Source organism: Ursus americanus, chromosome 3 (genome assembly GCF_024610735.1).
Source record: "Ursus americanus isolate L20-20 chromosome 3, mUrsAme1.1.p, whole genome shotgun sequence".
NCBI classification, from domain to species: domain Eukaryota; kingdom Metazoa; phylum Chordata; class Mammalia; order Carnivora; family Ursidae; genus Ursus; species Ursus americanus.
This window is the reverse complement of record NC_142129.1, coordinates 15,522,063-15,538,370: the sequence shown is the minus strand read 5'-3', so window position 1 is coordinate 15,538,370 and position 16,308 is coordinate 15,522,063. Positions and strand designations below refer to the sequence as shown.

At 37.4% G+C, this 16,308-nt stretch overlaps 1 protein-coding gene across 1 annotated transcript in view; it reads left to right on the top strand.

The window, feature by feature from the left end:
- Positions 1-1,225, top strand: part of AKR1D1 (aldo-keto reductase family 1 member D1) — a 48,929-nt gene extending 47,704 nt beyond the window's left edge. Inside the window, exon 9 of the mRNA XM_045792569.2 lies at positions 537-1,225. Coding sequence (XP_045648525.2) covers positions 537-579 — 43 coding nt within the window. The 3' untranslated portion in view covers positions 580-1,225. The remainder of the gene's footprint in view (positions 1-536) is intronic.
- Positions 1,226-16,308: the final 15,083 nt, after the last annotated feature.

Genomic DNA, 16,308 nt, shown 5'->3' with positions numbered 1-16,308 from the left:
GAGGTTCATTATTATCATCATTATTACTGTGGAAACTTACTTCACTAATCACCGTTCTAAATCTCAAACTTTCAATGCTTGGGAGGTCCAGTAAGAAGGGCAGGTAAAAACTCTGAGAAGAGAGTGATACTGATGGAGAATAGAAAATTGAAGAGAAGTGCTTATGTGGATCATTGACATGGAAGGCAGCCTGTGCCAAAACAGCAGAGGGAAGGAAGGAATTGAGAAGGGGCATGAAAAACCACAGGCAGGCATTGCTCACCTCCTGTGCTTTTGTTCTGAGCAAAATGTTGATGGGGAGGCAGGCGGCCAGCCTTCACACACACAGGTACACATGAACTTACCCAAGGGTGCTGTCCAGGGCTTCAGTAAAAGATGCTGGCTTGAGGGAAAGCAGAGGAGATTGGGTGAGAAACAAAGAGAGAATGAGTAAGGGAGAGAGGGAGGGGTCAGTGATTGTTAAAGGAGGCTAGTCACATACGCAGTTGTGCAACATTTGCAGTGAACTTCTTCCCTTTGGGGAATTGTTTTGACAGGTGGAGTGATCATCCTGAATACCCATTTCATGATGAATACTGACTTCAGAATGCTCCCGAACTGATTTTTCCCTCCCATGCATGCCAGAACCTTCGGCTGGGTGGTTCCCCCAGAGGAAGAAATTTGAAAAAGTTTTACTATCTTTAGATAAAGTGGTGATGTTATCATGCTCAAGTTTTGTGCAATGTAAATGACTTTGGCTTAAGTATATGAAGAAAAAATATGTTTAAATCTGTTGAAATAATTGTTTAGAAACTATAAGCTAATATTTTATTGGATCAAGGTCTTCTGGGCTCCGGACAGAAAAACATCAGGCTTTAGAAAAGACTATGAGGCAATATATGAAGATACATAACTCACGAATGTGAGCACTGCCATTGGTAGTCTGAGTTCCTTACTATAGCAGTTAACAGGGCAACAAAGAGGGTGGTGAGTGAGTGCATGCCCGTGCTGGCAGTGACTTTGATGATTTGGACCATTGACTGTAACACAGATGCAGCCAAGATAAGATCCACATGTGCATTATTAACAAGGAAGTGATTTGCTGCACCTTGTGTAAAGAGAAAAGTCTAAGCATAGAAAAGTCTTAAAATGGAGCTAATTAAACACCACAGTGGTCGGCAAAGACATAATGATTTGGTTGTTGTTTGTTTCCATCCAGTGTGGGTTCATTTAGCTTTTACCTAGTTTGAGGGATGACTAATTGCTGGTTCTCTTTTGCATGCTTTCAAGGACCTGAGGATGAACATAACTGGTGATCCATTCTTACAATGCCTATCACTCTTGCCCTACTCATCATATATCCACCATTATGTGAAGTAGCTTCAGACAATCAACAGACACAAAAAAAACCCTGAATCATATAATAATCCAAAGATGACTATTTTTTTAAGTAGGCTCCATGCCGGGAAACCAGAACTCATGGCCCTGAGATCAAGATCTGAGCTGAAATCAAGAGTCAGGTGTTTAACTGACTGAGCCACCCAGGTGCCCCCAAAGATGACTATTTTAAAAGAAGGTATTTAAAAAGGAGGCTGTAGGGGTCCCTGGCTGGCTCACTTGGTGGAGCACGTGACTCTTAATCTCGGGGTTGTGATTTCAAACCCGATGCTGGGTGTAACTGGTAATTTTACTGTATGTAAATTTTTAATTTTTGAGTAAGAAGATTATTAGAATTCTGCAATAGAGATATACCAATGGTCAGTTCAACAACAGCAATGTATTTTTTTATTTCATATTAAGTCACTCTCATAGGGCAAGAGAGTTCTTCAAAAACTATGTCTTTCCAAGACCAATTGTTTGCAGATAATCTTCGGTGACCTGAAAACATACATTTCTGAGAAATCAGTACTTTAAGAAAATTTGATCTCTACTCACTGTATTCACTGATTCTAATGTAATGCTGTTCTCTGGAAAATATTTTATTTACAAGAAATAATAAAATGTGATGATTTATTGAACCACATGAATCTCCATTTTGTTGCTAAAGATAGAGAGAGGGAAAGAATCACCTGAATTCAATTCAATAAAAGATTTTTGATTAAGTTCTTACTGTACATTTAGCACTGGGAAAGGGGAAAAAAAGGGGCATCATAGTACAGTAACAGAAAATTAAGCCCTGTTCCCTGTTATCATACTTTTTCAAAATATTTCAGGGGGCTGGTGTGGAGGAGGGACCATACCTTTCAAACCATTTTTAAAAGACAGGCATTGGGAAAGAGTCCTACCATTTCTGAGGGTGAAAAATATTTCTAAAAATTAGAGGAGGAGAACCCTATCTTAGTTATACAGAGATGAGAGGGAAGAATTGAAGACAGAAAACAGGAAGTCCAGGAAAGATTGACAGTCTGATATGAGCTTCTATGTGTCACCTCTCCCTCTGCTCTCACCCCTCACAAGCATCCCATCTATTTTGGGATGAATTATGTCCCCTTTCCCCCAAATTCAAACCTTAAAGTCCTAGCCCTGAGCACCTCAGAATGTGACCTTATTTGGAAATAGGGTCATTGCAGGTCATTGCATATGTAATTCATTAAGATGAGGTCGTAATGGAGTAGGTGCCTTATAAAAAGGGGAAATTTGGACACAAACAACATACAGGGAGAACACCATGTACAGATCAAGACAGAGATCAGAGTGATGCTTTAAATTATTTGTTCCTTATATAAAACAATAACAAACATAAAGGAACTCATGCATAATAATACAATAATGGTAGGAGACTTTAACACCCCACCCTAGATGATCAATGGACAGATCATCTAAGCAGACAATCAACAAGGAAACCATGGCTTTGAATGACACACTGGACCAAATAGGCTTAGCAGATAAATTTAGAACACACCTAAAGCAGCAAAATACACAATCTTTTCAAGTGCACATGGGACATTCTCCAGAATAGGTCATGTACTAGGTCACAAATCAGGTCTTAACAAGTACAAAAAGATTAAGATCATACCATGCATCTTTTCTAACCACAACACTATGAAACTTGAAGTCAACCACAAGAAAAAATTTGGAAAGACCACAAATACATGGAGGTTAAAGAACATCCTACTAAAGAATGAATGAGTCAATTAGGAAATTAAAGAAGAAATTTAAAAAAAATACATGGAAACAAATTAAAACGGGAACATGATCGTCTAAAACCTTTGGGAAGCAGCAAAAGCAGTCCTATGAGGGAAGTATATGGCAATACAGGCCTACCTCAAGATGCAAGAAAAAATATCACATAAACAACCTAACTTTACACCTTAAGGAGCTAGAAAAACAACAGCAAACTAAGCCTAAAGCCAGCAGAAGGGAAATAATAAAGATTCAAGCAGAAAAAAATGAGATAGAGGGGCTCCTGGGTGGCTCAGTCATTAAGCATCTGCCTTCGGCTCAGGGCATGATCCCAGTGTCCTGGGATCGAGCCCCATGTTGGGCTCCCTGCTCTGCTGGGAGCCTGCTTCTTCCTATCCCACTCCCCCTGCTTGTGTTCCCTCTCTCGCTGGCTGTCTCTCTCTCTGTCAAATAAATAAATAAATTCTTTAAAAAAAGAAACGAAAAAAGTGAGATAGAAACAAACAAACAACCAGTAGAACAGACCAATGAAACCAAGAGCTGGTTCTTTGAAAAAATGAGTAAAATTTATAAACTCCTAGCCAGACTAATCAATAAGAAAAGAGAAAGTACCCAAATAAATAAAATCACAAATGAGAGTGGAGAAATAATAACCAATACCACAGAGGCACAAATAATTATAAGAAAATATTATGAAAACTGGGGCACCTGGGTGGCTCAGTCAGTTAAGTGTCTGCCTTCGGCTCATGTCATGATCCCAGGGTCCTGGGATCAAGCCCCACCCATGTCAGGCTCTCTGCTCAGTGGGGAGCCTGCTTCTCCCTCTTCCTCTCCCTCTGCCTGCCTCTCCGCCTGCTTGTGCTCTCCCTCTCTCTAATAAATAAAATCTTAAAAAAAAAAAAAAAGAAAAGAAAAGAAAAGAAAATGTTATGAAAACTACCTGCCAACAAATTAGACAACCTGGAAGAAATGGATAAATTCCTAGAAACATAGAAACTACCAAAACTGAAACAGGAAGAAATAGAAAACTTGAACAGACTGATAACCAGCAAAGAAATTGAATGATCAAAAATCTCCCAACAAACCAAAAGTCCAGTACCAGATGGCTTCAGAGGGGAATTCTACCAAACATTTGAAGAAGAGTTAATACCTATCCTTCTCAAACCATTCCAAAAAATAAAAATGGAAGGAAAACTTCCAAATTCATTCTATGAGGCCAGCATTAACCTGATTCCAAAACCAGACAAAGACTCCACTAAAAAAGAGAACCACAGGCCAATATCCCTGATGAACATGGATGCAAAAATTCTCAATAAAATACTAGCAAATCAAATCCAAAAGTACATTAAAAGAATCAATCACCATGATTGAGTGGGATTTATTCCTGGGCTGCAAGTGTAGTTGAATATTTGCAAATCAATCAACATATACACCACATTAATAAAAGGAAGGATAAGAACCATATGATCCTCTTAATAGATGCAGAAAAAAAGCATTTGATAAAGTACAGTACCCATTCTGGATAAAAACTCTCAACAAAGTAGGGTGAGAGGGAACATACCTCAATATCATAAAGGCCATATTTATTGCAGCATTATCAACAAAAGCCAACACCCCCCCCCTAAAAAAAAGCAATAACCAAATTATGGAGAGCCCAAACGTTCATCAATTGATGAATGGTAAAAGAAGATGTGGTATACTATATACAATGGACTATCATTCAGCCATGACAAAGAATGAAATCTTGCCATTTGCAAAAAAAAATGGATGGAACTGGAGAGTATAATGCTAAGCAAAATAAGTCAGTCAGAGAAAGACTAATACCATGTGATTTCACTCATGTGGAATTTAAGAAACCAAACAAATGAGCAAAGGGAAAAAGAGAGAGAGAGACAAACCGAGAAACAGACTCTTAATTATAGAGAACAACCTGATGGTTACCAGAGGTGAGTGGGGGGATGTGTGAAATAGGTGATGGGGATGAAGGAGGGCACTTTGATGAGCACCAGGTGTTGTAATTGAATCACTATATTGTACACCTGAAACTAAGATAACACTATGTTAACTAACTAGGATTTAAATAAAACTTTAAAAAAAATAATAAAAAATAAAAAAAAAACAATTATTTGTTCTTCAAGTGTTGGTGGAATTTACCTGAGAATTTCAGCTCTGTCAATAGGGAGATTGTACATTTTCTATTTCTTCTAGGATCAATTTTGCAAATTCATCTTCTCAAAATTTATCAGTGTCATATAATTTAGCAAGTGTAAATATACTTGTTCATTTAAGCAACAAAGGATTTTGTGTGCCACTCTGCTGGGCTCTATCCTAGGCAATTGGGATACATCAGTAAACAAAAGTCCCTGAACTCTCCGCTCTTACACTCTTGGACTCTTCCGGTCACTTTAATTTTCCAAAACCTGGGCTTACTTTCCCCTTTCCATTCTTACTTTGTATGTCTATTTTTTTTTAATTTTTCCTATTACCTAATTAGTGGTCTGTCAAGTTATTTCTGCTTTCTTCTGGATTTCACTTAGAACAAATCTCCCAAAGGAAAAGAAAATTCATTAATTAGTTCTGCTGTTTTTCAGTTTCCTAATTCATTAATCTCTTCTTTTCTTTTACTGATCTTTTGCCTATTTTTCTTACCTTGTCTATAGACTTCCGACTTCTTTTTTTTTTTTTATAAGCTTGTAGTCTTTTTTTTTTTTTTTAAAGATTTTACTTATTTATTTGACACAGAGAGACACCTAGCGAGAGAGGGAACACAAGCAGGGGGAGTGGGAGAGGAAGAAGCAGGCTCATAGCGGAGGAGCCTGATGTGGGGCTCGAACCCATAACACTGGGATCACGCCCTGAGCCGAAGGCCGACGCGTAACCGCTGTGCCACCCAGGCGCCCCTAGACTTCCGACTTCTTAAGTTGAATACCTATTTCATTGATTTTTCATTGTTTTTTTTTTTTTAGTTTATCTTGGTTAGTAATATAAACAATAAACATAATGAATTTTACTCTGAACTGCCTTAGTTAAAATTTGATAAATCAATTTTGCTATTCTTCTAGACATTCTGAATTTTGGTTTTGCTTTCTTCTTGATTTATCCTTGTTTATAAAAGTTCCTGTCTTACTTTAATTTGTAGTGTTAGAGCTTTTCTTCCCCTAGCTTTTATATTCCAATCATGCTGAGCTCAGATATCATCAATCAATCTTTTAAGTATTTCATGGGACTGTGACAAGATACATTCTATTTTAAAGTACTGAATTGGATATAATGGACATACAATTCTGTGTTACACATTTTTATCATCTAGTATTAGAAAAGCTATTCTGAGTAGTGGTTCTTTCTTTTAACAGAGAGGTTCATAACTGGAGGCAGTTTCATCCCATCCTCCCCCTAGGGAACATCTGGAGACATTTATGGTTGTCACAACTAGTAGGAGGCAAATGGAGGTGATAACTATTTAGTAGGTGGAGGCTAAGGATGCTGCAAAACATCCTATAATGAGTAGGACAGCCCCCACAACAAAGAATTACCTGAGCTGAAACATCAGTAGTGCCAAGGTTGAGAAACCCTGCTAACACAAGAGTCTTTCTCGCTAGATGTTACGACGTGTTTATTCCTAAAGCCATAATTTCAGCTCATTGTACATAAATTAAAACTAATCCGTTTGGGCTCATTTTTTACAGCAGTTAAAGTAAACCACCCATCCTTTACAGTTCATTCATATTTTTGTTTTGCATTTTATCTTCCCTCAGATTGTTAAACTGATAACAGGTTTCATGCTTTTAGTATTTTAGTTTAAAGCACATGGGGGAAATGAGTCCCAGTGAAAATGAGTTAACGCAGGAAACAGAAATTTTAAATTATTTCCACAACATGGGTCAAGAGAAATTTGCTCTGATAAATAACAGACTGCTATTAAGAAATAGAAGCAATCTGAAGGATTAGGTTAAGCCAGTAATCTAATTTCCTTCCTGCCCCAAATTTCTTGAAATAACTAAGCAGAGAGCCAGTTAGATAGACCAAATCCACAGCATCTCTAGAATAAAGACAGGGTACCATCAGTGAATGAAAAATCCTGAAGGATAGAAAGCAAAAGTAATTGGATTGACAAAGAAATAAGAACAGAAAACTGTAGCCCAAAGTACTAGCACAAAGCAACTGCTGCAAAAAATAACAGCAATTTCAGATATGCTTCAAACTTAGAGTAATAAAAAAAAAGAAAGAAAGAAAACTGGAGGTTCCAATGACCTCACATTCCATTAGAGCCGTTCCCTCCATACACATGGTTCTGAGGGGGCAGACAATAGCTGTGTTTGTTCTTCAAGCTGAAACCCACTTCTTTCTAATCAAGGCGAATACTATTCTAGCAAAGGGCAGACGGTATCACAATCCTGAGACTAGAGAGAAAAACAGATCACAGCCTGGGGCAACTTCAAAGAACCACACAATAGACAGGATTTAAAAAAAAAGAAAGAAAAACACAAAGCCAGTTCTGGCATTTACTTCCAGGATAAAACTATGGAGTGGGGCAGGGGAGGAGAAATTGACAATAGAAGGAGGAAATAGGAGGACATATCAAGATTAAAGGGGTCCCATGGCTCTCTAAGGACCAGTGTATTATGAGTGAAGGACACCAGAATTTGTTACTCTAAAAGATGCTACTTTGACCAAGAGTTATTTTAAGGGGCGCTTGGGTGGCTCAGTCGTTAAGCGTCTGCCTTCAGCTCAGGGTGTGATTGCGGAGTCCTGGGATCAAGCCCCACATCGGGCTCCCTGATCCACTGGGAGCCTGCTGCTTCCTCTCCCACTCCCCCTGCATGTGTTTCCACTCTTGCTGGCTGTCTCTCTCTCTGTCAAATAAATAAACAAAATCTTTTAAAAAAAAAAGAGAGAGAGTTATTTTGAGTTGAAGCAACTGAGAAGAAACAGATACAAGGAAAAATCTCTGCCCTCCCATTCCCTTAAGGGAGACATCAGTTTACAAAGGTGTCCTCCCTTTCTACCAAAAAAGACCAAAGTTAATCACTGGAGACAACTTAAGACCTTTATCAGCCTGGAGAGAGCACCAGAGGAATCCATATAACACCATACTAACTAGACTTTACCTTCCATTAGTCTCCCATATATTTTTTCTTGTTATTCTGTCCTTTGTCAGTCCAATTTGTATGCCTTGGCCAGAGAATCTAAGGTGGGTAGAGGAAGAGAGTTTTCTTTCCACATATGGCTATGTCACGTATAAACTAATATTATCCTCTAGCATCTCCCTGGGAGAGACAAAGAAGCCAAATATGTGAATGTCATCATTGAAACCATAAACTACATCTCTTGCCAACTCTGTATCATATGGGCAAGGAGCCTCTGAAAGGAAATTTAAACACCAGGACCAACTATAGAAGACTAGAAACAAGAACAGCTCACAGATTATACCAGCCAACTGCAAGGAAGACAGCAAGAGGGTTTTGCCTACAATGGCCTTGGGTGATTGAGAGTCTAGGAGACAACCAAAAGAACAGAGGCTCTAAATACACAGATGACATCAAGAATTCTAGCAGCATTCTTCAGAGGTGTGTGACATGAAGAGGTCTGCCCTTATTCACAGGTGTCCCAGCTGCATCTATTATCAGCACCACTACTTTCTACCTCTATTCCCAGGCTCTTTTAACAGGAAACTGCATTCTGACCTGGTAGTAGGTCCCTTTGGAATACTTCATGTATCCCTCAGAATAAGTCCCTGAAGACGGATTTTTTAGTATGTCATGTAAAAGAACAGCCACGTGTTGATACCTGTTGACCTTGCATGTATCCACACAGGCCACAGAGACAAAGCTTGAACCACAGCTGATCCAAGTCTTGGCTGAACATCCTCTCAAAACATGAGTGCATAGGAGGCTTGTGAGGTACTGCTATCAGGCCATTTGTCACTCACTTCCCTATCTACCAAGGAGGCTGAAATGAGGCAGTTTTTTATCGCCTCCCAGGTTCTGATGAGGCAGGAGGCTCTCTGTCTCATCAAGGTCCAGCTACAGGCTAAAGAGTGGCTTAGCAGAAGCCTAACAATGGCTGTACAACAGCAGGAAGGACCGTTATTCCTGCTGCAATTATCTGGACCCTTTTGTTTTGGTGTTGTCCTACACAAGACACTAAAGAAAGGAGACTGTTATTGTAAGGGACGTAGAGACGGAAAAAAAGGAGAGTTTATGCTGTTATATTCAGAAGAAACTGATAAAATTTCAATAATAATTTTTCATTTCAATAATAATTTTTCCCTGAAGGTCCTGCTGATATATAATTATAGGTCTTTGTTTCTTTAATGGATCAATATTCTCATAAATACCAACATCCCTGTTTCCATTCTGTCGTTTTATCACCATCACAACTTCAACTTGCACAAGAGTTGATAAAATTTCCCATTTTATAAATGTAATTTTTTTTTTCAGGCAAACACATATCTTATCTACCTCTAGGAAAAATAAATCAGATTATAAGATTTATTAAAATTTAATGGTGCAAGTTCTTATTCTAATTATCCAATAGAAACAATATTAGTATATCAAATATTAATATAAATGTCAAGAGAAACTCAAAGATTTCCAGGGATTCTCTTTCTTTTTTATGCTTTAAATGAGCTGAGTCTAAGAAACAAATGTTTTGTTAAAGTGATAAAAGGAAAAGTATTTTTAAAAGTTTATGACTTTAACAGTTAACTAGTTGGTTACTTGGAAATATGTCAAAAGCAAAAATTATTTTTAAACAACTTAAATTTTTAATATCTGACACATAGTTATACAGTTATATAAAAGTTTTATATAATAATCAGGATGATTCCTTGGATAAATTAGACTGGCTTAATACTTTTGGCTCAGAAATACCTATCTTTTCGCTGATTTTACTTATATAAAATTATTTAGCATATTTTCCTGGATTTATTTTCTAATAAAAAGGCTAATAAATTCGAGTTTTCTAAATTTCCTTTACTGATTTTAATGGTTAAATAAGCTAATTCACATAAGATTATAAAATATTAAAATTATGTGTCAAACTAGATTAAATTGTAATAGATAATTCTTTGTAAGAGGAATCCTTACAATGCTATAAATCATACAGACTTAATATGCCAGCATAAATTATAATACCCAAATCCTTACTTGTAAAACTTTAATATTAAATTGAGTTAATTGTTGAATTATCTTTGAATACCCAGAAATTTTCCAGGTTAAGTATTAAAATCAAAACAACAGGCCCAAAATGGAGTCTCTGATGCCAAGCCTCGCCTCACCAAACCAAGACTTAATTCCAGTTTGAGCTCTCTTAGAAATGAAATCCGAAAGCGGTCAGTCAGGAATCATCTGATCAGCACTAGTTAGGTAATCTGCCTCACACAGCCCTGCCATCCCCAACCAATCTACTTTTTTGCCTAGTACAACTTAACTGTTCCTGTTCCCTTCTGCCTACAAAAGTTTTTCATCTTGTGCAGCTACTGACACTCCTTTCCATCTGCTAGACTGGATGCTGCCTGATTCATGAATAGTTGAATAAAGCCAATAAAATCTTTAAAATTAACTCAGTCGAATCTTTTTTAACCTAAGATAAAGTACAAGACATTGGTCACTAAACATCATTTTAATTTGCCCTTCTTTTTTTTAATGAAAACTATATAGAATGGTCATCAATTAGCAGATTAAAGGATGAATATGCCTTTAAATGATAATGAGGTCTATTTTTGCCAAGATAAATTTGATAAGATGACAGATAATTAGTACTCATGGGCAAACACAACTAGATAGTTCTTACTTCTCTGCCTTTTAATCTTCTCTCTCAGAAGGATACAGAAGTTGGGTGCTATAGATGAAGATTTCAAAAGCCCTCTCTTGGAAGCCAGATCCTAAATAGATCTTTTCATTCCTTAACAGATAATACAGCAACCCCAAACCTCTGGCAATTTCTAACGATGTTAAACCTCTTTCACTATTCATAAACACTTCTGTTCAGTACAGTTATCTGATACCCAAACATGCCACATGATCAGAGGCCTAAGAATTAACATCTATACTTAATAGTAGATATTGTGCCTTCAAAGTTGTATATGAAGTTGCTGTGCTATGAAAATCAAGGATTTTCCCAATTTCTCTGTGAAATCAAATAAAATTATTGGAGATAATCCACCATCACCAAAAAATCTCATTTTTAAGCTTAAAACCAGTGAAGAAAATGCATTATTTGATCCCTACTAGTTTATATCAAACAGAAACTAAAGCTTTATAGTCAAAAGAAAGACAGTTACTTAATCTAGATTCTGTAAGAAAAAAAAAACCTTAATTATTGTCAGAATCTTGCCTTATGCATAATTTTTACAAACCCCTAAAAAACTGAAGCTGTAAGCAAGAACTGAACCCTAGCTAAAGAATCATTTGAACATTAACAAATGAATTTCATTTTATTGTTTCAAGCTTTGATATATATTTTAATCATTATTTATAAATAAATATTCTGGTTGAATTGAAGTAGTCTCTCGCCAAAAGACTTACATGCTGATACAAAAACTTAATGGATTTTGTTTTCCTGCCCAGAAATATCTTCAATAATCAATAATGATGAAAACTTACTTTATAGACAAAAATTTTTTTAAATGTATGCAAAGTACTCATGTTAAAATGAAAAGCCCACATCATTCCCAGAGCTCTAAGAAGAAAAAAGGCACCTTGAGATATCTTGATCTCATTGAGTATTATTACTTATTTATGTAGCTCATTATATAGTGCAGGTGCCAGCCACATATCCAAAAGGGACACCAGCAATACACCTCTACAGACTAGATAGTCTAGAAGTACTACCACTTGGATGAAACTTGAGGACATTCTGCTAAGTGAAATAAGCTAGTCACAAAAGACAAATACTGTATGATTCCATTGATAGGAGGTTCCTAGAGTTGTCAAGTTCACAGAAGCAGAAAGTAGAATGGTGGTTGCAAGGCACTGGGGAGGAGTGAGGGGATGGGGAGTTAGCATTTAATGGGTATGGAGATTCAGGTATGGAAAGATGAAAAAGTTTTGGAGACGGATGGTGGAGATGGTTGCCCAACAATGTGACTGTACTTAATGCCACAGAACTGTACACATAAAAATGGTTAAAATGATAAATTTCATGTTATATATACCACAGAAAGGAGAAAGGGAGAGAAGAACTCAAGATTCTACAACCTGCCCATACAAACTGGCTAGAGACATGACCCCAAGGCCAACTAAAAGGCCCCAGAAATAGACCACCAGCAAAGAAGACAGCTTCCTGTGAATTCTGTAATTCAAGAATATGTGAATCAAGACAACAGCGGCCTGCCAAGGCCTTCAAATCACAATTCATAATCAGAATACAAGATTCGTGTTTGAGCTTAGGTTTTGTTATCTCAACTCCCTTTTCTCCTTCCTTCCTTCCCTTTTTAGCATGGGCACCACTATCAATGTCCAATTGTTGCATTTATTTTCAGCCTTCCCAAGTATTTAAAACAAAGCCTGACATCAAAACTTATCAAAAAGGATCTAAGACACTAGACTTCACTGATTTCTACAAAGATTCTGCTCTGAGGAGAAGTTTCAAATGTGTGATCTTTAAGTTAGTTCTGATGATAAACCAAATAAAAAACTATTCCATTAAGGCACACAGAAAATGGCTTATATAAACTTAGGGAAGCTTCTTTTCTTGCCAAACCTTAGGTTCCTGATTTTCTCTTCATGTTTATGGTTGTCCTCATACTTTTGTGTCCTCCCCAACTGCCTGATAGCCAGGCGCTAAGATATCACGCCACAGCGGTTCCATTATCCCAAGCTGACATCCATAAGAATGTGTCAAGAAGAGACTAACCCCTTCTGGCCAAATCTGCTCCATTTGGAACTTATTTGACCAAAAGTGGGAGTTGAGAAAATCCTCTGAGTGAACTGGTACCTCACTGGCCTAACTAAGGGTAGGGCTAACAGAATGACCCAAGCAGACCTTACACAGAAACAGCTGTTGTATGTAAACTCCCAAATTCTTCTGGAGAATCCATAAACCAGTGAAGTTATTAGATACCAATAGTTGGCCTTGTCAAGGACAAAGTACCCAGACTGACCTATAGACTAGCTGCCAACTAGCTACATGATAGAAAAATGGAAGGATATTGCAATAACATTTGGAATATGATGTTATTTGACAGTAGCCTGTTTTAAGTTAAACATACATCAGGGAGACTCTAGAGCAACCATTAAAAAAAAAAAAAGAAGAGCTAATAAGGCAATAGTGGAGATAAATGGAATCATAAAAATATTCAGTTAATCCAAAAGAAGGCAGAAAAAGAAGAGAAACAGATCAAAGAACAGATGGAAAAAATAGAAAGCTTATAGCAAGATGGTAGACACAAACCTGGTCAATATTCAGAATTACATCTAAAGTAATTTGAGAATTTAAATTTAAAGGCAGGGATTGTCAGACTGAATAAAAATTTAAGACCCAACTATATGCTATCTGTATTAAATATATTTATTTTTAAATACAAATTAGAAAACAAAACAATGAGTTCACTTTATACCTGTTAAATTAGAAAAATTGGGGAACATTGGTCATCATGAACTCCTGATTCAAGTGTAGTCTACCAGTACAGTCATTCTGGAGAGCAATCTGGCACTTAACCAAATTAAGTCGTGTGTACCCTATAATCCATCTATTCCACATCTGAGTGTTTACCCAAAAGAAATTCCCACCTATGTCCATAAGGTTGCATGCACAAGGATATCTGTGGAAGCATCATTTGATATTAGTTGGGTATTAGAAGTAATCTAGTTGTCCATGGCTGGAGAGAGTGAGTAAAATGCACACCATGAAGTACTATGCAGCCAGGAAAAGCAACAGGCTAATTGTAAACATGGCAATATGGATCTTTAAAACACAGCACTAAGTGAGAAGGGAAAAAAAGAAAGAAACAGAATGAGATCCAAAACATGATACAGGTTGCACAGGGACATGTATCCTAAACAACATTACCCATTTAGAGCAATGCAAACAAAAGAACATGCATTTAAAATACTAGAATGGTTGCTTATATATGTAAGGGAGTCAGAAGATAAAAAGGGATAAATGACAATACATAAATACAAATGTATGTATATTAAAAAAAGAAGAGCCTCACCCACACTTGTAATAATGCACTCGTAATAAGCATATGATTAACTCAACCCCCTGTCCATAAAGTACAACTTATATATAATATTATACATAAAATAAAATGTTATATAGTCAAAACTATTAGTATTTTCCTTTAGATATTCTGACTTTTTTACCCTATCCTGAAATTATGTAAATCACCTCTATTTTTTAATCATCCTAGTTGGTTTTTTCTTTGTTTTTACATTTAGATCTTTATCTCATCTGGAAATACTTTTGTATTTGCTATGCAGTATAGTTATAAATTCATTTTTTAATGTAAATCCAGTTGTCCCAATGCCATTTATTCAAGGAGCCATCCTTTCCTCCCTGATGTTAAATGCCTCATTTATCATATGCTTAACTTCCATATGTACATGAGTCTATTTCTGGCTTCTTTTTTATTCCTCTGATCTATTTGTTTATTTCTCTAGCAAAGCTACCAATTACTGTTGCTTTATAATATATTTTAGTATGTTAGGACCTCCCTCACTATTATTCTTTTTCAGCAATTTCTTGGTAATTATTTTTATTTGGGATTGCATGAAATATATTACTTATATATGAGAAACGTTGGCACTTTTATTATACAAAATCTTCCCATCCAGAAACATGGTATATCTCTGTTCAACTCTTACTTCATGTTCTTCAGTAAAACTGTGTAATTTCCCTCAGACAGTGTTTCACCTTTCTTGTTTAATTTATTCTTGAGTAATTTATAGATTTGTTGCTACTGTAAATTTTTTTCCTAATTTCCATTTCTAACTGGTATACTATTACAAAGAAAAAGAAAAGTCATTGATTTTTTTATGCTTTATATCTAGAGAGCATTCTAAACTATCTTTTCATACATAACAGTATATTTCAAAATTTAAATATCTTGAATTTTCAGTTATCAGAATGTGATAGGTAATTGGTTTGTTTTTTTGTTTGTTTGTTTTTTCCAGAGAAAGCAGGAAAAAAAATTCAGAGTCAAACTATTTCTATTTTACACATATACAGGTGAGCAGAATGCTTACAATACTGCTTAAAAATTGGAAAATTTTAGATATCTACCAGACCATCCTGAACACCCATGAAATCAGGCTGAGACGTAAGAAGATACATCCGGATCCCTACAAACAGAACATCTCAGCGCTGGGTCTCGAGGTACGAAGCAGGAGCCAAGAGTGTGCGCACAGATATCAGAAGATAAATGGAAGGGGGAGGGAGTGCCGCCACACTCAGGTGCTGGGAATCAGTAGCCTCCTGCACTGGGGAGCGGGCCGGACTTGCCTACCGGTAGCCGCCAGGAAACCAGACCGAAACTGGGAACTCGGGAGCGCATGCGTGAACTAGACTGAAACTGGGAGCTAAGGAGCATGCATGAACCAGACTGAAACCGGGAGCTTGGGAGCATGCGTGGGAACCAGGGGCGGCTGGCGGTGTTAGAAGCACAAAGGGCAGGGACGTGCCCGCCCTGGGAGTAAGGACTGGGAGAACAGCTGTGGGGCGTACAACCTGGGATGCTGTGGGTTTCTAGCAGCACCAACAGAAACGGAGTTAGAGTGGTCAAGAGAGCTCAGTGGAGAGCAGACGGCGATCTCTCTGTTCTGAGACAGAGGCTAGGATATGGCCACTGCGGCTCTGACTCTCAGAGGAGTCACAGAAAGCCGCCACGGAAAGCTGCCAGAGAACAAAAGCCCTGAAAAACCAAAAAACTGGCTCTCACTGTGCCCATCCCCCTCCCCAGGGTACAGGGCAACTCTACCCAAACAGGGTTGCCTGAGTATCAGTGCAGCAGGCCCCTCCCCCAGAAGACAGGCTGAAAAAATAAGAACCCCACATCCCTAAGTCCCTATAAAACCAAGGCATCTTGCTTGGGTCCTGGTCAATAATTTGGGCTCTGTACATCCCCATGACCTCTCCTCATCAGGATGACAAGGAGGAGGAACCCCCAACAAAGTAAAGAAACAGAGACTGTGGCCTCTGCCACAGAACTAATGGATATGGATATAACCAAATTGTCAGAAATGGAGTTCAGAGTAACAATTG